This window comes from Chionomys nivalis, chromosome 16 (assembly GCF_950005125.1).
Source record: "Chionomys nivalis chromosome 16, mChiNiv1.1, whole genome shotgun sequence".
NCBI classification, from domain to species: Eukaryota; Metazoa; Chordata; class Mammalia; order Rodentia; family Cricetidae; genus Chionomys; species Chionomys nivalis.
Window position 1 is genome coordinate 34,474,069 of NC_080101.1, and position 26,131 is coordinate 34,500,199.

Consider the following 26,131-nt stretch of genomic DNA (forward strand, 5'->3'; position numbering starts at 1 on the left):
GGACACGCAATGACAGTCGTCGTTATTAAAAAGCTACTGAGGGGGCTGGAGAGATGGCTCAGCAGTTAAGAGCACTGCCTGCTCTTCCAAAGGTCCTGAGTTCAATTCCCAGCAACCACATGGTGCTCACAACCATCTGTAATGAGGTCTGGTGCCCTCTTCTGGCCTTCAGGCATACACACAGACAGAATACTGTATAAATAATAAATAAACACTTTACAAAAAAAAAGAAAGAAAGAAAGAAAGGAAAGAAAGAAAGAAAGAAAGAAAGAAAGAAAGAAAGAAAGAAAGAAAGAAAGAAAGAAAGCTATTGAGGGATCATCCAGGAAAGAAATAGTAGCTGGGTGGTGGCGCACGCCTTTAATCCCAGCACTCGGGAGGCAGGGGCAGGTGGATCTCTGTGAGTTCAAGGCCAACCTGGTCTACGAAGTGAATTCCAGAGTTCCAGGATGATCAGGGCTGATACACAGACAAATCCTGTCTCAAGAGATCAAAAAAAGAAAAAAGAGAGAAAGGAAGGGAAGGAGGGAGAGAAGAAGAATGAAAAGAAAAAAGAAAAGAAAGGAAGAAAATAGAAGCACTTATTTGTGGCCATTACTAGTTTGCAGAGCAAAACAGCCCTCTGGCCCGAGGGTGCCTTAATGACAGAGCACTCACCGGTGCAGCAGCGCCTGGTGTAGATCCCAGCACTAGGAAAAACCAAAAGAAATTACAGATCGTACAGAGCTGTAATCCCAGCTCTCTGGGAGGCTGAGGGGGAAGACCGCAGGCTCCAGAATACCTGTCTTAAACAAGCAAATTGGTCTGCAATCCAGTAAAGCCTCCACTGAGAGTAACGCACTAAACTTGAGGTGTGTACGGTCTGAAACACCAAGAAGGCTGTTAGGTCATCCAGTACGTCCTGATGATGGGGAAGGAATGAGAAGGAGCGGTGAAGAGCTGAACAGAATTGTGGGAGGAAGACAGTTCATCTAACCAATATTTTATATAATTTGTGATATAAATGCAAAGATTTAAATATACAGATAATTTAAATGGACTGTATATCACTCACATGTATAGCACTGTACATTAAATAGTGCTTTAAATCATATAGTTTTTTAATTTCTGCACACAGATACATGCACCATGTGCATGCAGTGTTTACGGAAGCCAAAGAGAGCATCAGATTCCTTAGAATGTGAGTTAAATCATCTTTTTTTTTTTTTTTGTTCTTATTTTTTCGAGACAGGGTTTCTCTGTGTAGCTTTGGAGCCTGTCCTGGAACTCCCTCTGTAGACCAGGCTGGCCTACAGCGGTAGACCAGGCTGGCCTACAGCGGTTACAAATGACATACTATCGACAGTAAAACAGTTGTGCTTGATTACAAACGACACCCAGTCTGTCTGTTGAGTGCATACTGAACTTTAATCGGACAACAGCGCCATTGTTTTTATGAATTCCATTTCAGACAGTTGGCATATAACCCACGCATAATAGTATTGCTGTGATTTTTAGTCGTTTCTTATTTAAGGATCCAAAATATATAATGTTCACAAAATAACACTTGGCAAATGTCAATCAGCTTTTATTTCTACTCCTTTGAAAGCACTCTATCCTGGTCACTCACACTGATCTCCACGACTAAAAGTTAGCTAAGACGGAGGCGAGTCAGTCCGACCATAACCCAGAAGTACTTGACTCAAAAATCAAAAGCCTGTCCTGCTCTACAAATCTTCCCGTTCACAACTCCTAAAACCAAACAAAAGTGTCCTAGTGCGGCCGCAGTAGCCAGGAGTTTGCCCTCTCTGGGTATAGTTGCACTTGAGCATCAACACAGATCTACACAGTGCCTTAGGCTAACTCCCAAATCTAAGATAAAATACGAAACGAATGTGAAGATCTGTAGTAATCCCAGTCCCAGACTTGAAAACCACACCACTCAGCCGTAACTCCTGCATCTTTAGAAGTCATTGTCACACGAGGCCAGAGGCAGTAATCGATCCGTATCAGCATGAGTAACGAGAGTGCGTTTGTGATCAGGAACGTGGGCCCTATGCCGCAGGATCGATCACACGGCCCGTGAAGTGATGGGCTTTTAAGGCACATTTCAACAAAAACCCACCAATAGCCAGCTTCAAAACGGAAGCTCCACTTCTACATGGCAATTTCATGTGGTTTACCAGACAGGCAGATGTCTTACCTAAAAAATAAAGTCTTATTAAAAATGCAATTCTCTGTTCAATGAGAAATACTTTGTAAAAACTATTAAGAAAAGGAACCGGGATACGAGCTTAATAGAGAACCTGCCCAACATGCCCAGAATCCTGGGCTCAATCCTCAGCACTGTTCAAGACAAGCATGTTGTTGTACTACTATGATCCCAGGACTAGGGGGCAGTGAAGGCAGAGGGATCAGAAGTGGGAGATAGCCCTGGGCTACATAGCAAGTTTGAGACCAGCCTGGGTCATCTCAAACCCTGTCTCAAAAAAGCAAACAAATAGCATCCTCTCTCTCTCTCCAGTGTGTGTGTGTGTGTGTGTGTGTGTGTGTGTGTGTGTGTGTGTGTGTTGGGGGCGGATTAGACTCTTCAGGGTAGCCAACCTCCATCCAACCTGTTGGCCAAGGCCCATCAGGGAACAGCTCTGAAAATTAAGGGAACGGAAAATTCTCTGGGGTCCCAGGCCCTAACAATTCCTTTGTGGTCTCTGCACAGGGATCGTAAGGAAGGAGCCACAATGCTGTAAGGACTGCTAGAAGCCCCTTAGAACTGCACAGACTATTGGAGGCTCAGCTCGCAACATCAGACATCATCATCGTTAGCAGCTTCGGAAGACCTCTCCCACAAGGTGGTGCACACCTTTGATCTCAGCACTCAGGAAGCAGAGGTCACGTGGATCTGAAACTTCAAGATTAGCCTGGTCTACATAGTGAGTTCCAGGACAGCCAAACCACACACAAACAATAAACAATCAAGAAACCAAGTATAAGACTTAGGGAAGGAAAAGCAATTAGATAAAAAGGGATAAGTTGCTTTAAACACTTCATATATTTTTGCAAGAGTAGCTCTGATGTCCCTAGGAATCTTTTCTAGGGTCATACATGCCTGACAGTGCTAACCTTTGGAATGGCTTGGTATAGGCCTAGATTTAGGACTTCAATTCCCTGCTCATCTAGAAAAACGAACCTATGGCTAACTTAGACCTCTTGAGGCGGACCTTTTCCCAGAGGCCACAAGCTTTCTTGTGTCAGAATTCTCTCACAGAGCAAGTTGGTAGCAAGCTGAACTTGGTAGGCACGGGGGAGAGGAGGGGAGGGGAGGGGGACCGACACACAAGGCAGACTATCACAGATGGACCAGTGATTCGGGTACCAAATGAAGCCACCAAGGACTAAACGCCATAGTGAAGACCTGCTCCACACCTGTGGCCATGGAGCACTGAAAACTGGTCCTGAACAAAGACATAGCACAACAAGAGGCCATTCACAGACATACACTGGTACACAAGTGTATCTAGTCTGAGAGGCCATCTGCCACTGGGACTCTCTGGGAACCCTCTTGGCCTCTGTTATTTTACCTCCTGTGGCAGGTACGGAAGTACCTCTAGAACATTCCCAACAAATCCATACTATCCCCCGTCTCCTCAAACAATATTCATATATCTTTATACTAACTGGCATCGTTTTAGAAATCTGGTCCCTAAGGTTCCTTAGAATAACGCAGCAGAAAGAAGTCACCCACTTGAACACACTGACTACAAAGACGTGTGCCGAGGGAGAGAGTTTCACAAAAACTAGGTGGGTAGGGAGGCATCGCCACAGGGATACAGACTTGGATGGAAGCCTGGTCCTGATATTCTTCTAGAAAATTCCCATTCACACTCATTACAAACACAAGTTCTTACTGTTCTTGCCTGGAGCTCCCAGCCCGGACCTACCCCTGCTCCACTGAAAAATGATTTACCCCTTAACAATTGGTAGTAAAGGTTCCCCAATTTACAAAAAGTCTTTACCGATGTATTACTTTGGATGAATTGCTGATGGCCATATGGACCATAGTATGCACGCCCTTGACATCAAGTACAGAAAAAGTTTAGAAAAGTCCTTATCAAAGTTCATCTCCAGAGAAAAAATGTGAAAAAGTGCAAAATATGTACAGTTCCTGGCAGTTCTCACAGGGGGTCTTCTGATTATCAACACGGACGTTCACATTTATGCAGCGAAAGTAGAGTGGGCTCACTTTGTTACTGTACAGGTTTTTGCTTCGAAGCGCTCATTCTATTTTAAAAAGAGAGTACTTTCTTTGTCCTGAACAAATCTCCGTCCGTGTCGCAGGCTCCTCCTTCCCAAGGTGCAGTGCGGCTCAGCACCCCCATCACACGCGTGGGTTCAGGCTCCTGACAGCCCCTCTACAGCAGCATGCGAGGGGTCCCGTTAGGAGCAGCTCCTTTCTTCTTCCGTAAGCGACTCTGGGCTTTTCGAGATTTCACCATCTTCATTCTCACCTCGAATACCTCATGGATGGCCTTCCGGAAGCAGTGAAAGTTATAGTCAATAAGGCCTGCAGGAGAAGACAAAATGACACTTTAAATGGGTGACACGAGACACAACCTGTCACTCGTGGCATCCGCCGCCAGCAGGGGGCAGCAGAGGCACAATCACCGAACAGGTCCAGCATGGCAGGTGGTCAGGAGAGGTGGGTGTTTCCTGAAGACTATTCCAGGACCTTCTCAGAGTTTTCCACACATTTCCAAAGGTGTCCGTGCCCTCAAAGATGTGAGAAACCACTGAACTGCACTAACTTCTTTTAATCATTCAGATTAAAGACTAATTGTAATTAAGATAAATCAAGACTGTCAAGATGACTCAGCAGGTGTGTTTGCTGTGCAAGCCTGCCGGACCTAACTAAATTCCACCCCCAAACACAAATGAAGGTGGAAGGGGAGAACCAACTCCACACACACAGTAATAGCAACAAACATTTTTTTTCTTACTTTCAGAAAGGGCTGGCTTCACAAGCCAGCCTAAATTCCCCAGAACCTGTCTATGAGTTCAAGGCCAGCCAGGGCTACATAGTGAAACCCTGTCTCAAAAATAACTAAATAATTAGGTAGGGATTAGTTATTTTTTGAGACAAACAATATGGAAAGACACCATCTAACACACGCATACACACAACACATACACATTAAATATGAGCTGAGGGCCGGGTATTGGTGGTGTACGCCTTTAATCCCAGCACGCTGAAGGCAGACACAGGTGGATCTATTACATCAAGCGTTTGAGTTCCAGGACAGCCAGGGCTACACAGAGAAATCCTGTCTGGGGGAAAACAAAACAAAACAACAATTAAAAAAAAAAAGATGATGAAGTTTTAAATGTGCCCATTTCCCTACATTCCTTAGTTATAGCACTAAATTAAACTCAACAACTAGGCCGGGCGGTGGTGGCACACGCCTTTAATCCCAGCACTCGGGAGGCAGAGGCAGGCGGATCTCTGTGAGTTCGAGACCAGCCTGGTCTACAGAGCTAGTTCCAGGACAGGCTCCAAAACCACAGAGAAACCCTGTCTCGAAAAACCAAAAAAAAAACAAAAAAAACAAAAAAAAAACTCAACAACTAGGTTTCTAGTTAGTTTACTATATCCTACAAAACCTGCCTGTCATCAGAGATTGTGGCTTCGTAATAATTCACCAAAGATCTATACGATCATTTTCTACTTAAACTTAGTTTCACACATCAGATATTAAAAGTAACGGTGAAGGCTGAAGGAGCAACTGTATTTGTGCAGCATGAAGCATTTACCTTTAGAAACTTTGTAGTGGGGACCCTGACATGACTTTAGTAGAGGCTCCCAGGGAGTAGACAGACAAGAGCAACATCTGAGCGGGAAGGGCATGGCGGCATGTCTGCATGGGACTCTCGTCCGTGTGCACAAGTTCATCCCAACTAGAAATTGGCAATTCCCAGGTCAAATGTTGTCAAAGGGGGCCAGATGAGGACCTGAAGATTATTTACCATTTTTGCAACTTTTTGGTTAATTATAAGATTAGTTCACAATAAATGAGTTCTCCACCCCAGCTCAAATGTTCCTAGGCTTAAGAACCCGCTGCCAGCTGAAGTTATACATCGATATGGGTCTTGTTTTCCTCAGCTTCCAAAAATGCACAGGAAAGAACAACCAATGATAAATGTGGGACGAGATTTAGAATGTGAAGGTCTGTGTGCACGCACACACCTAGCTCTACACCTCCAAGAGCGTAGCTCACCATCTTTTTCTTAGATTACAGTTTAGTTGTAATTTCTCCCTTCCCTTTCCTTCCTCCTTGCTCTCCTTAAATTCATGGCCACTTTTCCCATGTTACTCCATGCATACATGTATACACGTATATGTTCCCAAACACAGCCTGCTCTGCCCAATCCCTAGACTGCCACCCGGATGCTTGTTTTCCGGGCTGATCATTTGGCACTGGACAACCAATTGGTGGGCTCGTCCTTGGAGAGGACCACCGCTCCTGCTCCCTAACTAGCCATCTTTAGCCGACACAAGCTTGCAACAAAGACACTTATAGTTTCTGTCTGAGTAAAATCATCTATGTAGCAAATGAGAAGAACAAAGCACAGCCCTGTCTGTCTTCACTTGTTGACAGGGGATGCTCAGTACTAGGATGAAACCTATAGCATCACGCAGGAGATGCAAGCTTCTACCACCGTGTACTGGCCCAATCCCGCTGCCCATATTCCCAAAGGAAGCCCATAATCTAACGGATAATCTATTATTTCTTCTAGCAGACGGAGATGAGGAACAAAAAATGAACACTCTCAACTTTTGAGGACAAATGATACAAAAGTCAGTTTGGTTAGTCATTGGGAGACGAACAGCCTCAGAGCTGGAAATATAAATTTAAATGAAAACCAACTTCCTAAAATAGTAAAATTCAAAATTGATAAGAACAGTTGATGAAACTGGGCACATTAAGCAGAGAGTCTGAAAGATATTTTGTTAATATTCACTGGAAGCCACCCTTTTGAGCTGAGGCACTCCACCAGTGCTGCTGGTGGAGGGGGCGCTGGGAGCAAGTGCTCACAGGACACCCCCTAGGCATGCTGGTCAGCCAGTCTAACCAAAAATGGTAAGCTCCAGTTTCAGTGAGGAACTCTGTCTCAAGAAAGTAAAGCAGAGGACAGAGGAAAACACTTGGTCTCTGTCTGCTTTTATGTATCCACATATATGTATGTACATAAAGATACCACATACTACACATGTGCACATAACACCTAACACATGCAAATACCACATACAACATACTAATACAACACATGATTATACCACATGTAACATATGAATATACTACATACAGCACCCATATATATTTTATATACAAACATTATATGTATATACTTCAGAATATATATTATATAGTATATACATATATACATACACACATAACATATGAATACACCACATGCAATGCACACACTAATACACAACAAACAACACAGGCATATACTACATATACCACACACATACATCACATACAATGCACGCATATACCAGAGACACAGAGGGAGAGAGAATACAAACTGGCTTTATTACAATAAAACTAAATATGGGAAAAGTGGGATTAAAAACCAACCAACAAAACCTCTATGAAACCATACCAACCATGCAGCCAGTTTTGTTGAGAACGAAGGGATAAAGTAAAGAGTCAGAAAGAGGACAAGAAAAAAAACTCTCAGAAATGGACACGACTTAGCTCAGATGCGAAGCCTCACTTTGTTCTTTATGAGTTCCTTATTTTAGACCAAGCTGATCATGAGCATTCACTGGTCACCAGACAGTAGAAGCTGCTACCGCGGTTATGACTGCTGCACCTCGCTGGCTCGCCTTGCTTAGCTTAGCTTTGCTCTCTGTAGCACAGGGGATCAAGTCCATGTCTCTGAGCAGACGGACAAGCTCTGAGCCACCCGCAGCATTGTTCATAGTAGTAAACTATGCCCTAGCTACCAATAAACGGCCCTAACCACACTGGCATCATTTAAAAAATAAAGGCTAGGTGGTGGTGGCACAGGCCTTTAATACCAACACTCAGGAAGGCAGAGGCAGGTGGATCTCTGTGAGTTCGAGGCGAGCCTAGTCTACAGAAGCTAGTTCCAGGACAGGCTCCAAAGCTACAGAGAAACTCTGTTTTGAAAAAACAAACAACAACAACAAAAGGTCATATTCAGTTGTTGGTAATGGGTATGTGTGTATGTTTGAAGTAAAAGCAATTAACTGATTTTTTTTTCTTTTTTCTTGCTCTGAATTTGGCCCTTAAAGACATTTTTATAGTATCAGTTATTCCTTCACTGTGTGGATCATGACTTCACCCCTGCTATTTGAAGAGAATGCATGAATGCTAAGTAGAAGACAAATGCCAGCTACCCTAGGGCCTCTGTAATCGGGAGAGCAATGGTTACAGGGGTCACCAAACACCTACACGGTGGCCCAGGGACAGGCCCCCACCTGCTACACAGGCTAAGAAATCCTTTCCTGGTGTTAGAGCCTGGCAAAGTGAAAGCCAAGGCCCCGTGGAGGATTCTGGTTTCCCTTCCACGTCATCCCAGCCATGGCTGCACACCGGGGCCAGGCAGGTCCAGATTAGCCTCACGCCTGCTAACCCAGGGCCCAGTGAGCAGAGTCTAGAGGCTCAGCAGACATGCCGTGTCTACGCACATTCAACAGGCAACAGAGGCAGCGCGGACTGAGGCAGTTCTTTCAAATCACACCAAAAATTACCTTTTCTTTCAAAGCTTTCCTCTCTGACAAAGCAAACGAGCGCCAAGAACTTTGTGACCTCTTTTAAATAAAGAACCGTTGTGTTATTCAGCTTTATAATGGCTGTGGACTCCTTGTCATACGGGGCTCCTGCTCCGTCTTCTTTGAGACTAAATGGAGACAGAAACCAGAATGCATTTGACCTTCAAGAAAGAACCACAAACTGCAACCCAGCAAGAGACCCCCACCTCAGCACACAGAAAACTGTCACCCTAACAGACCATTTATACGTGGAGTGCGTTTGGGGAAAGGATCACAGTAGCACAGGCCCTGGAGGTGTGGCCGCCCTGATAGTCACCCTTTTACCAGCACAGTGAGTGGGTGCTGTGGGAGCTGGCAACTCTCAAGGTGCCTGAGGAGCGTGAGTGGAAGTGGGGGCGAGCCCTCATGCCTCCATGGCCAAAGGCATCTTGTTTTTATACAAAGAAACAGCTAGGTTGCCAAAAGTAAGGTTTCCAAAGAGAGTTCACACAGACCGGACCAACAAACACTTGGGCTTGACTTGAGCCAGAGGAAAGACCGCTAGAAAACTGAATTAAGAGGCTGTGGATAAGCAGGGTGGTGGTGGCGCAGGCCTTTAATCCCAGCACTTGGGAGGCAGAAGCAAGAGGATCTCGGTGAGTTCGAAGTCAACCTGATCTATATAGTGAGTTCTGAGGTAGTCAGGGCTACACAGGAAACCCTGTCTTGAAAAGAAAAAAACAAGAGGCTGGGGATGTAGGTCAGTGGTAGCAGCCTTGTCTAGCAAGGTGAGGCCCTAGGGTCCATCCCCCAGCTCCACAACTCCACAGAACAAAAGACAGTGCCAGGGGATGACTGGCAAAATCTGACTACACAGTAGATAGCAGAGTAGTAGGCTAGACACGCTCAATTTCAATGTCCTGCAACAAGGTGTCCTTATTCTCTGGAAATACAAGGAATCAATAGATCCACAATCAATTTCCCAACAGTCCAGCTAAAACACAAATGCTAGCTATGCATCAGGAAAATAAGAGCAAATGGGTCAACGCGGTTAAAACTGGTAAATCCCCACAAAGGACATACAGTCTATGGTGCAGTCACCAGTTCCAAAGGACCCAACACGCTCTTCTAAACTCTGAGGGTACCGGGCATGCATACAAAGCATAAAGGTTTCGGGCTGGAGAGATGGCTCTGAGGTTAAGAGACCAACTGATCTTCCAATGGACCCAGCAATTCCCAGCAGCTCACATGGCAGCTCACAACTGTCTGTAACTCCAATTTCAGGATACCCGACACCCTCACACAAACATACAAGCGGGGCCGGGCGGTGGTGGTACACGCCTTTAATCCCAGCACTTGGGAGGCAGAGGCAGGCGGATCTCTGGGAGTTCGAGGCCAGCAAGGTCTACAAGAGCTAGTTCCAGGACAGGAACCAAAAGCTACGGAGAAACCCTGTCTCGAAAAATCAAAAAAAAAAAAAAAAAAAAAAAACCATACACACGGGCAAAACACTAAATGTTCATAAAATTAAATTTAACACAATGTTTCTAAACTTGCGAACAGTGACTGTCTCTAGACAGTGAGGTTATGACTTCTTGGCTTTTGCTTTTAGTTAGGATCTAAAGCAGGCTTCCGCAGGCCAGGCAAGGGCCCTATCACTGAGCTCAAATCCCTGATCCCAAGCTAGCTTACTTTTCATGCTTGTCATAAGGAGGTATTGCCTTTACAACCACAAAAAGTAACACAGCAGACAAAATAGAAGAGCCAAAAAAAATTACAAGAAGAAATTTGTTAAGTTTTGCAACTGAAATTGTTCACTTTTCCATCTATGAGCAAGGAAAACACGTGAAGGTGGAATACGTGTGTGTGTGTGTGTGTGTATACATCCATGTAAGTGTGTGTGTCTGTGTGTGTTTATGTGTGTGTCGAGCTGCTAACTGCGCAGAGCCTCGGCTGAGAGTCCTTCGGAAACAAATCACCTGGTCTCCAGTAGGCAGCAGAGAAAGAGCAGGAAGACTTCCTGTCACAGACCCCCTGCTTACTGGGCTGCCTGCTAGGGCCCTAGTCTCCACCCACATTCCTGCTCCCACCATGCTGGCTACTGAGCAGGCTCACAGCTGCTCCGGTGGCTGTGACCGTGACCATGACCCAACAGCTTGGGGAGGAAAGGGTTTATGCTGCTTGAACTTCCGAATCATTGATCATTAGTGAAAGAAGTCAGGACTAGAACTCAAAAGGGCAGGAACCTGGAGGCAGGAGCTGATGCAGAGGCCATGGAGGGGAGCCGCTTACTGGCTTGCTCAGCCTGCTTTCTTCGAACCCAGGACCACCAGCCCAAGGTGGCCACACCCACAATGAGCTGAGCCCTCCCACATCAATTACTAATTAAGAAAATTCAGCCCTTCAGGCACGCCTACAGCCCATCTCACGGGCCATTTTCTAAACTGAGGCTCCGTCCCCCCTGCTGACTCCAGTTTGAATCAAGCTGAAGTAAAACTAGCGAGCACCCTGAGGAAACTCTGGAGCCCACAAACCACTGCGCTCCAAACCCGTGCTTATGGAATCCGTGGGTTCTCAGAACCCCAGCGCTCCACTCCAGAAAAGTCATCTCTGAGGAAGCCCACCTGCCTCGCCTCATGTTTGCTTCAGCTGGTGCAAGCACCTCTGATCAGCATCATTTACCCAAACAACTAACCACTTCTAATTGCCACACGGCACAATAATAAACATGCATAGCATTAACTATGGGGCCAGAGAGTTGTGCTGTTCACTGTACCGGATTACCATGGCAACTGAGGCTGTAACCAGCCTCACTCAGCTTCCACTTACATCTTAGAAATAACAGACTATCACAGGGTCACAATCACGAGAAGGGCTACCGGTAAAGCCATTATGTCCACGTCTGATGACAATAATAAATTATGACAAGTACAACTTATCTAGGCCCCATCAAGGCAGGAACATTATGAGCCTATTTACAGTGTTTTCGTTCTTACCACAGCCTCAGGAGTAAGTATGTTATGTGCACACACGTGTTTGCATGAATGTAACAGAGTTAACAGAAAATCTCACAGGGTGGGCAAAGAATTTTCAGATAATGGAAGACAGAAGCAGCTAAACTTGAAACTTCCAGAAGCTGACGGAGCAGGCTGAATGTCACGGGGTGTGAGGCAGAGAGAGCGCGGATGAAAATGCATGGTCTAAGAGACCGGCCAGCCACGTGTGACATCAGATAACGCCTCGTTCACACTCCAACTGTGCAAACTTGCTCAGCGTACTGTCGAGCATGGAGACTGCTTCTATCTCCAGTTATACCAACTTTCCAACCGAAAAAAGCGGGGGCTGAGTGGTGGCACATGCCTCAGCACTCAGGAGGCAGGTGGATCTCTGTGAGTTTGAGGCCAGCCTGGTCTACAGAGTGAGTTCCAGGACAGCCAGGACTGTTTCATAAAGAAACCTTGTCTTGAAAAACAAAAACAAAAAATACAACTTCCTCCACTCTCTAATGTTATTTTAGGAAGTTTTGGTTTCTATGAATTGTTAAGGTCATAATAAAAATTAGCAGATGTCATTTGCCTGGTATTATAAGTCTCTGCTACCCAGACAATTAAAATCAAATTTAAAAAAGTACTGAGCAGGTATTTTCTGTACCAAACAGGGTAATGGAAATGGTATGCATGCTTGTGGGTCTATTTTTATCCCATGGGGCGTACTGTGTGTGCAGATTTCTCAGCTTCTGACCATGATCCTTTAGACCAGGTTCAAAGTCTAGTCTTTCTTGCTGACAGAAAGAATGGCTACTGGAAAAGCCACCATTCTAAAGTCCGTTTCTGCGTCTGTAAACCAAGTATAGTAATTGTAATGGATTAAGTAAAATGCTGCAGATCCCCGAGTGGCTGCAGTGGCAGAAACGCTGCAGGTCCTCAAGCAGCAGCAGTGGGCAGCGGTCCAGAGAGCAGCCAGCCCAAGGCAGTGGGCCGCGAGTCCCGGGCAGGGAGCCGTGTGGTGGGTGAGAGACCTCCATGGGGTAGCCAGTCCCACAAGGAGAGACAGACAGATGGGCAAGCCATGAGACCATGCAGCAAGTCTCTGAAGGCTGCTGGTCCCAGGCAGGGAGCCATGAAGTAGGTGAGAGGCAGAGACATGGATAGGCACGCCATGCAGAGGGATGTTGGATATTTATTTCATGGGTTATGGAAGAGAAGGGGAGACAGAGAGAAGAGCAAAGAGGGAGGGGAGAGAGGGAGGGAGGGAGGGAGGGAGGGAGGGAGGGAGGGAGGGAGAGAAACAGAAAAGGGGAAGGGGAGAAGTGGGGAGAGACAGAAGCTGCCTCTTTGAGAGGAAGACAGAAAAAGAAAGAACTCAGGCTGGAAGCTGAAGAGCGGCTGGTCTCTTAAAGGGACAGGACAGATCATTACAGTAATCCCTAACTCATGGAACAACTAAATTAGATGATTGTAGCATGAATAATAAAAACCCAGAGACAGATATTAGGGTTCAACCTGAAGATCAGAAAAGCAAAGCAGCCAGCCACTGGCTCTTCTACCTCAGACCAAAAATGGGCGAGATCCTGTCTCTACAAATCCTGAAGACTCCACAGCCCACACTTACCTCTCCACTGAGTTCCTGTCCTTATATTCCTCTCTCCACCCAGCCATATCGCTCCTGTCTCCACCTCCCTAGTGCTGGGATTTTAAAGGCGTGCGATCCCAAGTGCTGGGATCACCTTTGTGTGAGTTCCGTCTCTCTTTTAGACTGATTCAATCTTGTGTAGCCCAGGGTGGCCTTGAATTCACAGAGATCCGTCTGCCTCTGTTTCCCAAATCTTGGGATTAAAGGTGTGTGCCATCACTCCCTGGTCTGTATGGCTGACAAGTGTGACTACCTTGCCCTCTGATCTTCAGGCAAGCTCCATTTATTAAAACACAAATAACAGACCACTATAGATGATACATGCAACAAAGTTTCAATCACAATAGGCAGGTGCTCAACAATTACCTGCTATTACTGGCATGTTAAATGATCTATTTATAGATCCCAGTCATTTAAAATGAAAGTACCAAAGTCAAGTGAACAAATGCAAAGATGCCCAGAAGCTATGAAAAGGCAGGCAGGTGGGCAGGCAGTCCTCCATCCCCTCCCCCACATGCCCCGCCCTCCCCCACTTCTCCTCCCTGTTTGTACCACGCTGAGGACTGATCTCAGGACTTGCTTCATAACTAAGCCACACCTCCAGCCCTGGGAAGGACAGCACAGTTATGGCCTTTAAGAATGTTTTATTTGGGAAAGGGGAAAGCATAATCAGAATACACTGTCTAGGGGGGACAGGAGACTTGCTCTAATTACAATAGAAAATAATGCTTTGCTTACCCATAAATACAAGAGATGTCGATCACCACGTCGATCATATCACAGCAGAGCTCGTAAGTCTGCATGTCCACGGGAGTGCTGTCAGTTGCAATATAAATCTTACTGACCACATCAAACAGAAACGCCTTTTCAATTCCGGAATTCTGACAGGGCGGGGGAAAGACACGCCTTAAAGAAACAGCAAGTTCCGACCACTTCGTGGTTATATAAAAAATGATATTCCACCACACTAATTAGGGAAGGGGACACGGAGGGGAAGGAACAGCAGCATGGAGGGTGGGTGCGTTAAACAACAACGTAAGCCTCCGTGAAAATGTCACAGTGAAGCCTTCTACTGTGTACAGTCAACAGACAACAATTTTAGAATAAAGTGATTTCTTTCAAGATTTAAAAAATTATATGGCATCACCAATGCAATATATAAATAAGTCAAAATTATCAGGAACTCCTATTGTAGCATTTTATTGCAATTTTAACTCCACTGTCATGGGTTTGAAAGGACACATGAAAGGCTGAATTAGTCCAAGTTATTTATCTTTGGTGAACCATTTGAGCAGTGTTTCCTAACTCTTGGCCTGGCCTTTTGTAGGACTCATCAGGTTCAGCACTCAGACAATGTTGAATTTCCTTACATTCATGTATTTTTGTTTCAAGGATGGTTAGGACTTGCAACAGCACAAACGTGGAGGTCAGAGGACAACTTTTGGGAAGGAATTAGTTCTCTCCTTGTATCGTGTGGTCTGGACTGGATGCTGGTGGTAAGGCTTTGGCAAACCTGCTGGCCCCAAAAGCAGGCTTTCTGCTCCATATCCAAGATAAGACTCTGTTAATACTAATGATTGCCTCCCGCTTGAATAAGCAACCCAAGCACCAGGGAAACACACACTGCCAGAGTTTAAAGGCTCTAAAACAAAACGTAGGAATAACCTTCAAGAGTGATGCTGAAGTGTCTGAAATGCAGGCAGGCATTACAACTTTTCACTCTTGCCGCGTTGCTCTCGGATTCTGCAAACGACCTGGTCAGGAGCAAACCATCTACTTACTGAGATAAAGATATTCAGCAGATTCTCCAGCGTCGGGAGCTGTGGGATCAGTTTCTGAACCACTTTACTGAAGGCTTCAAATATTGAATGGTCATAAATGCTTGTCAGATAAAAGCTGAAAGAGAAGGCGGTTTCATCAGGTTCTCTCTGATTGAGCGGTTGTTTTGAGCTCTGTCACTAATGCCAGTGATCTTATGTACAATTTTAACATACAAGCACCAGCCCCCTTCAGAATTCATAATGAATTGGTCAAAACCAAGTATGTCCTAGCAGGCAGCCTCTATCCCTCCCTAGTGCTAGAGCCAGGCTGTCTGCACTGACTGGTAAGCTTGGGAATTTGGCCGTCCTGTGTGAGCATCCTGACACTATACAGGGACTCTGCCCTCATCCTCACGTCCTGTGTGAGCATCCTTACACTACACAGACTCTGCCCTCATCCCCACACACGCCTGTTGCCTCATTAGTAACTTTTACATTACTAATACTGAAGCATGCAAACATTTTCATCTCCCAATTTACAAAGTCAATGATTATGTACTATCCTACCCCATAAAGTAGATGGGAGAAATTTTCCTCTGAATTCCTATTCTAAAGATTTTCAGCCTTACCTGTTTGAGGTTATAAATACCATGCTATTAGCAGTAACTATTATTGAGTATCAGTTAGCATCCTGGGTTAATGTCATGGGTTTGGTGTGTTTTTCATATGAGATGAGAAGTTTAGTTTTGACAACTTGTTGAATACAACAAGAAAACAAAACACTATTTTTGCCAAAGGCTAGCATTTAGCAAGTACACAACATTCTTGATTTCAGGTAAACAAGTAAATCCACGCCATCCATGCCTAGCCAGTCCCCACCCAGCCAGCGGTGGTGACCGAAACCCAAGTCCACTTGCTCCAGCCTTTCTTAGGACCCAGACCCTAAGGGTGTTGGCTCTTACCTCAGGTGAATTTTTTCTAAGCCAGCATCTGCAAGGTCATCGTTGGCCCTCTGGTGAATGTCTCTTTGGGTTTCAATTTTGTGATCATCCGACAGACCATCCACTTTATGAATAAATACCTCGAAGTTAATGTCAGTGTTCACTTTGTAGGCTCTGGTCACTGTGAGGTGGAGCCTGGCCAACGCTTCCATATAGTCATCCTGGAACAAAGGTCACGCCTTCAGCTTTGTTTCCAGAACCTTCTAGACACTCATCGCTGGAAACACATAGTTACGACCTCCAAAAATATTTTGCCAAACTCACAACAACCACAAAATTCCGGCATCAGGAACTTTAAAAATACAAACCTAAGTTTGCTAACACAGAGATGAGAAAATACAGCTTAAAAAAAAAAAATCCAGCTGATCTGCGTAGGCACGGTGTAGGTTGTTGGTTGATAGCCATAAGATAGGAGCTGCAATTCTAGGAATAGAATCTGGACCAATACCTAGGTCCTCCAGGGAACAGGATGCCTCCCAGCTTCCCAAGGCTCTCAAGGATGTGATGGAGACTACAGATGGAGCATGAGAAGGCTGGGTAGGAGGAGGGGTAGGAGTTCAATACTAATCCAGAGACTGCAGCTCTCCCGCTGGCTTTTGTAAGAAAAGGGAAGTCAGCTGAGCCATACTTGCCTGTCTCTATGATCTCCAGAACTGCTCGGTGCCACAGTGCAGAGGTGTGGAGTCTTCCTCAGAGACTCCCAAAGACAGTGCCATCACCAGAGCCTCCACCTCCAGCCCTGTACAGAGTTTGAGACTTCTGGTCTAGAGCAATTGTTTCAGATACCACAATGCCATGTTCTTCTCCTTCTTATGGCTAATAATAAAATAATAAACACCTGCACATCTGTCTTTCTGTTTAGTAGTCAAACTATGAGTGTATGGAATGGTGGTTCATCCCTTTAATCCTAGCAGTGGGGAGGCTGAGGCAGGAGGATTGCTATGAATTACAGGCCAGTCTAGGATATTCTTTGAGATTCTGTCTCAAAACAAATAAAAAAAATAGAGATGGAGATACAGCTCAATGGCAGATCCCCTCCTCGCCTAGTATTCATGAGCACTCTGGCATCTGAGTCCGGATGCCAAAACAAATAAATAAACAAATCTTTTAAATAAGAAAAATATGCCAGGCAGTGGTGTCGCACACTTTTAACTCCAGCACTCAGGAGGCAGAGGCAGGCAGGTTTCTGAGTTGGAGGACAACCTGGTCTACAGAGTGAGTTTCAGGACAGCCAATGCTACACAGAGAAATCTTCCCTTAGGAGAGGAGGTGGTGGGAGAAGAGACAAACTGAAGGATCCCTATCAAAGCCCCATCTGTCCCCGTCCTCACAGTCCAGCGTCTGTACCACGGCCTCCGAAGTCACTTCTACTGGAGCAAATCAACCCCACCTATCTTTACACTACAGTCACACACAGTGGAAGCAAAGATGAACGTCTCTGAGATGATCGGTGCTAGGCTCCAACTTGTCCTGCAGAGAAGAAAGCACCTGCTGGGGTACAGCAGGCTCTGAAGACGACCAGGCAGGGCAGAGCGACCCTGGCGGTCCTTGCTAACAATGGCCCTGGTTCAAGAAAGTCTGGAATAGAATACCGTGCCGTGTTGGCCAAAGCCAATGTTCCACTCGACGGTCGCAATACTATTGAATCAGACACACCATGAGGAAAATCCTACAGAGCATGCACGCCGGCAATGGTCGGCCCCAGGGGATCCTGATACCATGAGAAGCCAGAGGAGACCAGGGAAAAGTAGATCAGAAAGGTTTTTTTCTTCTATAAAAACTTTCCAAAGCTTGTTTTTAAAAACAAAAATTCAAGTTGTGGGCTAGCAAGATGGCAGAGTGGCAATCCAAACAAGCCTGAAGCCCTAAGTTCAACTTCCAGGATCCATATGGTAGGAGAGGAATGGCTCCCTCCAGCTGACTTCTGACCTCCACAGAAATATCATGGCACATGCTCAGAATAAATAAATGTAAAAACAAAACCAAAATGAAACAAGTTGTACATGTGTCTAATAAAGGGAGGCTTCGACAAATCTGCCTAGCCTCCTTCCTCTTAATCAGTCTATGTCTTTCAGGTGGTGCTTCTCCGTGACCCTGGAATAACTGACCAGCCAGGCGGGTTACAAACCCTAGACAGAGTAACCCGTCAAGGCGGTCTACAAACTACCGCACCAGGTATATGACCTTATTTATGGGTTAGGTAAGTGTGGGCTATGACTGACAGGGAGCCTTTTCTGCAGAATCTGAGGGCTCTGGGAAATCCTTGTTTGACAGAAGGGCCTATCGGAGATTTAAAAACCTAAACCACTGGGCCAGCAGGATGATTCAGCAAGTAAAGGTCCTTGGCTCAGGTCTGACAAGAGTTTGATCCCCTGAGCCCAAAAGGTGCAGGAAAGGAGACTGGAGGAGCCTCTGACCCCACATACATGTGGGCTATGGTGAACGCAAGTTTGCACACACATTTGTATGTGCATCACACACACACACAGACATACATGCACAATTTTACAAAAACCACTGCAAACGAATGTGGGTGAATGTGGGGAGGTAGGTGTCGCCCGTGGACAGTCTGTACCTGGGAGTCGATGACAAAGATCAGTGCTCCTGTTCCCCGGAAGATCATCTCGTAGTCAAAGGTCGGGTCAAAAAAGTCAATCTGCCCTGGGAAGTCCCAGATCTGAAAGTTGACAAAGGAGCTGTTGGAGACGTCTTCCCTGCAGATCTTGTTGGTGCTTTCCAGGAACAGGGTCTCACTCGGGGACATCTTGTGAAAGACAACTTTCTGTATGGACGACTTGCCGCTCCTTCTGAGACCCATAAGCAGGATCCTGGGCTTCACCTCAGTGCTGAAGGGGTCGCTCAAGTCCAGAACTGGAGAAACCACAGAACAGGACAGGGTGAGTCGTTCTAACGCAGGGTTTCACCTCCATGTCAGATGGTCTGTGACTCAGATGCTACTCTTCCAAACGGTGTCCCTTCTACCACCCACTCATGAGAGGGACGGACATCTGGGGACCTAAGGCACTGAAAACTGCCCTAACACCCTCACATATCCCTAAGCAATACAAAGACAGCTGGGAGAGGAGTCTGCAGGCCTGGAAAACCGTGGTGCAGTGATTCTTACTGCAGTGCATGGGACCTAAAAGTGTCTGAGGCAGGAGCTGCCGTCTTCCTTCCAGACACTCCCTCAAGGATTAGCGTGTAAGAGACACTGATTAAAATGTGAATCACAGGGGAGGACGTAGGTTCGATAAACAGAGAAGAAGCGGGTTCACTAAAGAATCAGAACAAACTCTTCTAGATTCAATACGACAATTGAATCTAGAGAAAAAAATGATCACCTTGGAGCACAAGCAATCCAAGAAAGGGCCATGGGGGTTCTAGAAACAAAAATATTCTGAGGACAAGGCAGACAGGATGAAAGGGGGACTCCACACCCACAAGGAGGGGAAGAAGAAGGAGAGGGAGAGGAGGGGAAGGAGAAAGGAAGAAGGAGGAGGAGGAGGAGGAGGAGGAAGGAGGAGAAGGAGGAAAAAAAGCTCATTTCTACTACTATCCCTACTTTATTCATAATACTCCAAAACCAAGAACAACTCAAATGTCTATCAACAGGTAAATGGATAAGCAACTTGTAGCACATCCTAGCCATACAAGGAACTAAGCAGGGGCTGGGTGCTTGCCTAGTATGCACCAACGTCCAACCTGAATCAGCAGCACAGGAAGAAAGGGAGGGAGGGAGGAAGTTGTTGGCGCTCACAGATGAACTGCAGAAAAGGATCCAGTTCTATTTTTTTTTTTTCAGAAAGATTTGAAACACTATAAACTAATGTACAATGGCACACAATGCCTCAGTGGCTGCCTGGGGACAGGAGTAAGGGTAGAAGGGACTCCAAGGGGGTAAGGTAACTCTGCAGTGGATAAGGTGCATAAATGCTTCATCTGTGGTATCATATCAAATGTGTACTTATTTTTGCAAATCGTATTCTAATGCAAGTTATTTTAAAACTGCAATCCCAAGGAAAAGAAATTGGATGAGCTCCAGTTGCTTTTACTACTACCTCCTAAACAGTGTTCAATGGGAGCAATGCCCTGGGGCCAGCCTGGGGAGTGGAAGTGCTGGGTATCTAAGGCAGATCATCAGACCTGGCAGCAAGCACCTTCATCTGCCAAGCCTTCTCACTGGCCCCATCTACTGATCTTTCTGAATACAACTTCCAACAAATAAACAAAACACAAGCATTACAATGTCCACAAATTGTAAGTCTTTCTGCACACTTTTTATGAAAAGGACAAAAGATACTGAAAGAATACCGAAAGGAGGCGGGAACAAGAAAGAGGTGGTTTAGGAAGCAAAGCTGTCCTGTACCGCTGCGGGGTTGGGGAGGGCTGCGGGGCTGGGGAGGGCTAATCTAAATAAAGTGCCGCCTAGGACAGGAATCTTTCCACGATCCTCTTTCCAACGCAGAGCCCGTCGCTTATCTAGAACTCGCTTATGTTCCCATTATACCACCCTATGTCTGTTCTAATAATAAAACGGGAGAGGCGGCTAATAAAAGGGCAGGTGTATCAGGCCTTGAACTGGTCATCCTGCTTCCCACTCTTCGGAGTGCTGAGATTGCAGACGCACATCGCCACGCCCGGTTATTAACAGCTAGTAGGAGGGACTTGCTGTATTCAGCACCTGTAGACCCTTCAGGGAGTATCACCAGCTTACCCTACAGCGACTCCAGTGACAAGCGAAACCATCGCTTCCTCAGACTCCAAGGGGCACAGGCCACCGTGAAAACAGTCCAGATTCAGGCAGACTGGGGCGAGCAGCTATCTTCACCAAGTTTGCCTTACAAATTGGGGACTTTAGGGGAAACTTTACTTTCTGATTCAACGACAGGACGGCAGATAACAATGGGGGTATCTTTTGTTCTCGCTCCTTGCCACTTTTTAAAGCACGGTAATTTACTTTAGCAAATGTAAAGTCAGGTGTCAAAAATTAATCATTATTTATGGTAAAATTATGAATTTATATGGGGTGCTGAGGATTGAAACCAGGAGCCAGGATACCCCTGGCTTTATGGTAATTGGTTTTGGGGGGATATGGTAATGTGTGTGTATGTGTTGGTACTTTATGCAAGTATGTGGATGCCAGGTGGACTTTGTGTGCCTTCCCCATTCTATCCGCCTTATTTTGGAGAAGCGTCTGAAGCTGGAACTTGCCAACTTACCTAGGCTGTTTGTAAGCTGCAGGGCTCTCTTGTCTTCCCTCCCCAGGGCTGAGATGACAGACACCTACCCCCCTCCACCTTGCCGGGAATCTGAATTCTGGTCCTCACGCCTGCACAGCAAGCATACTGCCCACTGTTTCAGCTCTGGTCCCTGTTTAATTGTTTTTAATGGTTTAATCATTGTCCCGTTTCTGGAGTTTGATTTGGGGCAGCGTATGAAGATGAGACTTGCCTTACTGTGATTAGCATCAATGAAAGAAGGATTAAGCAGTGCCTCAGTCCATCCTCAGCGGAACTAAGCTGCTTGAAAACGCTCCTGCTGTTCATGAGTAACTATGGAGTGGGAGCCAAGGGAGATGCACATTTGAGTCCCAGCTCAGCTGCGCCACATTTTCGAGTTTACCACACATGGTAAAACTCCCAAGGGACTCAGGTTAAAGGTGAGATAGGGGCTCCACACGTCACGTAGACTAGGGGCAGTGGGAGCTTTCCATCTTCAGCCTACATTCTCTTACACATCTCCTGACAAATGGCCTCAACTAGCAATGCTAGTCCATCCAACATCCTACTCCCAGGCTCCCAGAGATGACAGACCGTGATGGGGGAAACTCCCAGACCACCGTTAGATGTAGGCACTAAACTTCCTGTTAGGTCACTAGTGCATTGTTCACACCATAGCCATCTTTTGCCAAATAAGTCCCTGATTTTCACTTTCTCCTAAGTTTGAGAATAGATAAATGCAGACTTCACCAATCTAAATGGGGGGTGTGTGCTACAGAAATGGATGGTTCAACAGACAGCTAAAGCACCTATGCTGGGTGGCTCACAACCTCCTGTAACTCCAGCTTCAGATCTGATACTCTCCTCTGGGCACCTACATCATGCAGCACGCGCACACACGTATGCACACGCGCGCGCGCACACACACACACACCAGACAAAACCTTAAAAACAAAACCTGCCAGCCTTCAGAAGGACAAGGAGCAGGACGTCTAAATTCTTGGCTGCCCCTCTCCCAGTTCCAGCTCCCTTGCAGGAAGTGCTGGCCGGGGAAGGCAAATGTTCTAACAGAGATTGTGCTTCGGGGCCTAACCTCCAGACTTTAACTAGGAAAGAACAGAGGCCAAAGATAAGGGAAAGTGTTTAAACGATAAAGAATCGAAGAAAGAAGCAGACCACCAGTGTACAGCAGACAGCGGAGCAAAGCCAAGCTTCTGCAGTGTTTGCCAGAGCAGAAATGAACGTGCCTGCTTCTCACCACGTGAATGTGCTGTAGCCTTTTATAGCAAGATTCCAGGATTCCGCCTGATCCGGGAACTCCCAGTGGGGGCTTATTACTGAAGTCATCAAAACAAAGCTGCAGGCAGGGTTGCCTTTAGATTAACAACACTGGGGGCCTCCCATTCCGGGCTCTGGAAAAGTCTTTTGTTTCAGGAATTCTTCCCCTTGGGCAGGGCTTTACTTTCACTTCAAATTTTGCCAAATCAAACTTCAAAAGTGCCCCCAAGCATCCCAATAAAAACGGCAGAGGAGGAAAAAAAAAAAAAAAAAAGAACGGGTTCTATTCCCTCCTGGCAAACGCGGGCCCCCGGGACTGTATCAAATTACCGGCTTTTCCTCTGGACTAGGGTCTCCTCTTAAAACTCCCACACAAGCTCCCTATTGTGCACCTACATCTTCAAATACCTCGCAAATGCATCCCGTTCAGCCTTTTTATGGGAGGATCTAACTGCTAGATTCTGACAAATGCTAATTAATAATAACGCGACTGAACAAATTAGTTTTTAAAAACATGGCTAAGTGATCCACTGTGGGACCAATTAAAGGGCCCGCAGAAAGGGAAGCATGCTTGCGTACAGGTGCACACACCAATTTAAACAATGGAGAACCAGTACCAGTCCTCTCTGGAGAAAAGCAGCCAGGGAAGGGAAGGGGTAACTCGGGAAGCTGTTCCTCATCCGCCGGGCTCAAGGCTTAGTTAACTTTATTCCTTTCTGATTCGCCGAAGTAGTCCCTGCCAAATGCACAATCAAAGCTGGCTTTCGAGAAAGGCTTTGTAGAGAGCTTCAAGTTCAGTTCAGTAGATTCTCCATAAAAGTTCTTAAAACTCCAGCCACGAGGACTTTTATTCCTCAGTTTCTTCAGTGTGGGGCATTAAAGAGATTAGACCTTTCCCTGAGATGTTTACAACCTACACGGAGAATGTTAACAGCCCCATTCAACTGACCTTTTCAAGTAACCTTCCGCTGGGGGGGGGGGCGGTGAGAGGGTAAAAAAAGAAAAACAATCAAAAATCCTAAACTCAACTTCTTTGTGTCCCTGGAATGAAACGCAGGCGGCCCCCATCTGAAAGGCTAACTCGAGCTCCTTCGGGAAGAAACAGTTGGCTTCAGTGGCCAAAGATCGCTCGCCCCGCGCCCACTCCGGGGGATGACACGAGGTACATCCAAAGTATCTTAAGACCGGGATCCCCCGAGGTCTCCCGGAGACTCGGGTACCACCTGCAGCGCGGGCCCCGCCCCAGAGCTCTGGTCCCACGCCGCGGACCTTCTCGCGACTATAGCGGGGAAGAATGACACGCGCAGCTGTGGGCAACCCAGCAGGCACGCTGCCGCCAGCTGCCTCTTTTAGCTCGACATCCGACCCGGCTCCCCGCCGCCGTCTGCAGCCCGGCCTCGCCCCTCCCCCCAACCACGGCGCCCAGGACCCGCGCTCCCCGCATCGCTCCGCACAGCGCCCCCGGGATGGCGAGCGCGCAAGGCAGGCCGGCTCACCTCCCTCCTCCGGCCCGCTGTCCAGCTCGGCGTCCGAGGACCCGGGCCCGTCCTCGTAGCCCGCCAGTCCCACCAGCTCATCCTCCTCCTCGTCGTCGCCGCCGTCCTCACCCTGTAGCTGAGGCTTGCCCAGCACCTGGCTCATCACGCCCACGCTCGGCTCCAGGGTCCCGCGTGGGCCGAACCGCCCGCGCCTCCCCGGGCGAGCCTGGTGTTCCGGGGGCTGCAGCGGCGCCCAGCCCCCTCTCCCGCCGCCGCCGCTGCCAGAGGAGCCAGCCGGAGCGCGGCAGTTCTCCCCGGGAGCGCGAGGGAGCGACTGCGTGACCCGAGTCACCTGACGCTTGTCACACACACGCACCGCCGGGCGCGCGCTCGCCGGCTGCAGCCACCGCTTGCTTGCTTGGCGGGGCGCCGGCCAGGGCCACACACGTTCTCCGCCCCCCTCCCCTACGGAGCGCGGGTGTCCAGACGCACCCCCGCCCCCTCCGATGCTGCACGCGGTCTCTGCACGCGTCGCCAAGAGACCACCTTGCCGAGGACCACCCCGACCCTGCCGCCTGCCCTCTGCAGCGCCTCTGCCTTGCACGAAGGTCTTCGAGCTTTTCTACGCTCCCAAGCTGCCCCCCAATACTGCGTCACCCAAGCCCCCACTCCACAGCCATATGCCATAGACTCCAGGGGCTCGGAGTTTCCATAGCAGTTTCCTCTTAAGGTGCCTCTTAGTTCGAAGGACTTCCCACCAAGAATACTCTCAAATGTACTCTATAGTTACGTTTCCGAAGAAATCATATGTCTCGTGATTTATATCTAAACATACTATACTAAGTAATTCCTCTGCAACCTTCGGGAAAGCCTCAGGTGTATAACGCACTCGGGGCTTTTTATGGCCAACTGCTAGTGTCTTGGTGGTGTAGCCCCACATAAATGTTCCACGCCTTTTGTGGGAGGTGAGGGGTAGCTCTCAGATTGGAACAGCAGCGGTGTGGGCTGAGGAGGTGCTTTCCTCCTTGCAAGCTTCTCGCCGCAGGACACAATGGACCTACCCCTCCTAAAAGAGAAAAGAATAAGTCATGTGCATGAACTTCCTGCGATTAATCACATAAGAAAAAAAAAAAACCCAGCGGGCCAGCAAGGTGATCTGGATCCCGCCGGTGCCAGCAACTCCGCAGGTGGTGAGGCGGAAGAGGAGAAAGGCAGCTCGGGCTGGGGACTTGTGGCCAGGGACAGGGCTCACTAGGGGTCCTCGGAGAAGCCTGGCTAGGAATAGGGTTACTAAGCCGTGACTCACGTCTTGGGTTTCTTCTAGGTAGGTGACTGCTTTTAGCAGGAAAGGCCCTAACCTCTCCAGTTAGAGGCGGTAGAATTCCACGCGGCTGCATGGTCAAGGTCGTTCCCTTAACACAAAGATGTTAACTGAAAGTCTCTTCAGTGAAGAAACATTTTGCAGAGAATTTAGGGAGTCAAGACAAGGATTATCCAGTGGGAAACTCACACCACCTCCTAATTTAGCGGGAGGGAGCGAAGGGAGCCAGAGATCAGGCGGCAGCTGCTGTCGGAGCCACCCTGACCAAGCCGATAAGAGAGGGAGTACCCTGGCCTCTCTCCTCCTCCCCTATCTTAGAGGACTCTCCGGAAATGCCTGCCATTGGTCCAACACAGCCAGAAACCCGTGAGCAAAGGAAGACTGAAACCTAGCAGAGGTCAAAGGGTGAATGGGGAGAGCAGAGCCCAGGCTCCTTCACTCTCCACACAGGAAGCCGCCTTCTCTGAACCTCACCAGAACGCCACTGCCACAGAGTTAGTAGAAATATTAAATGAGAAACAGAACTCGTTTCTCATGGGCGATTTTCCTTTCTGTAGAGAAGAGAGTGGGCTGTGTGGCTCAGTAGGGCGGTTGTCTAGCATGGGGTCCTGGGTTCAATCTTCAGCACCTTGTCAGACAGCGTGGTGGGCAGCAGGAACTCAGTGAGACTGTGGCCAGCTTGAA

At 47.3% G+C, this 26,131-nt stretch overlaps 1 protein-coding gene across 2 annotated transcripts; it reads right to left on the minus strand.

Annotated features, from left to right (window-relative positions):
• Positions 1–1,397: 1,397 nt before the first annotated feature.
• On the minus strand, positions 1,398–24,545 carry Rragd (Ras related GTP binding D). Of its 2 annotated transcripts, XR_009058426.1 has the most exons (8): positions 24,145–24,545; positions 18,727–19,022; positions 16,113–16,312; positions 15,172–15,286; positions 14,129–14,271; positions 8,759–8,907; positions 3,993–4,540; positions 1,398–2,182 (listed from the first exon to the last, which is right to left on the minus strand). XR_009058426.1 is itself a non-coding variant. In XM_057791024.1 (7 exons), the coding sequence occupies exons 1-7, from the start codon at positions 24,287–24,289 to the stop codon at positions 4,389–4,391; spliced, it is 1,200 nt and encodes a 399-aa protein (XP_057647007.1). In that variant the 5' UTR covers positions 24,290–24,545; the 3' UTR covers positions 1,398–4,388. The 2 variants fall into 2 exon arrangements, 1 of the variants encoding a protein (XP_057647007.1); XM_057791024.1 differs by having other exon boundaries at positions 1,398–4,540.
• Positions 24,546–26,131: the final 1,586 nt, after the last annotated feature.

Coding starts and splice junctions, on each gene's coding strand:
- Rragd (XM_057791024.1), bottom strand. CDS start 24,289: ATGAGCCAGGTGCTGGGCAAGCCTCAGCTACAGGGTGAGGACGGCGGC. Junction 19,023..24,144: donor CAGCGGGCCGGAGGAGGGAG/GTGAGCCGGCCT, acceptor TGGTTTCTCCAG/TTCTGGACTTGAGCGACCCC. Junction 14,272..15,171: donor TGCTGAATATCTTTATCTCA/GTAAGTAGATGG, acceptor CCGCCCTGTCAG/AATTCCGGAATTGAAAAGGC.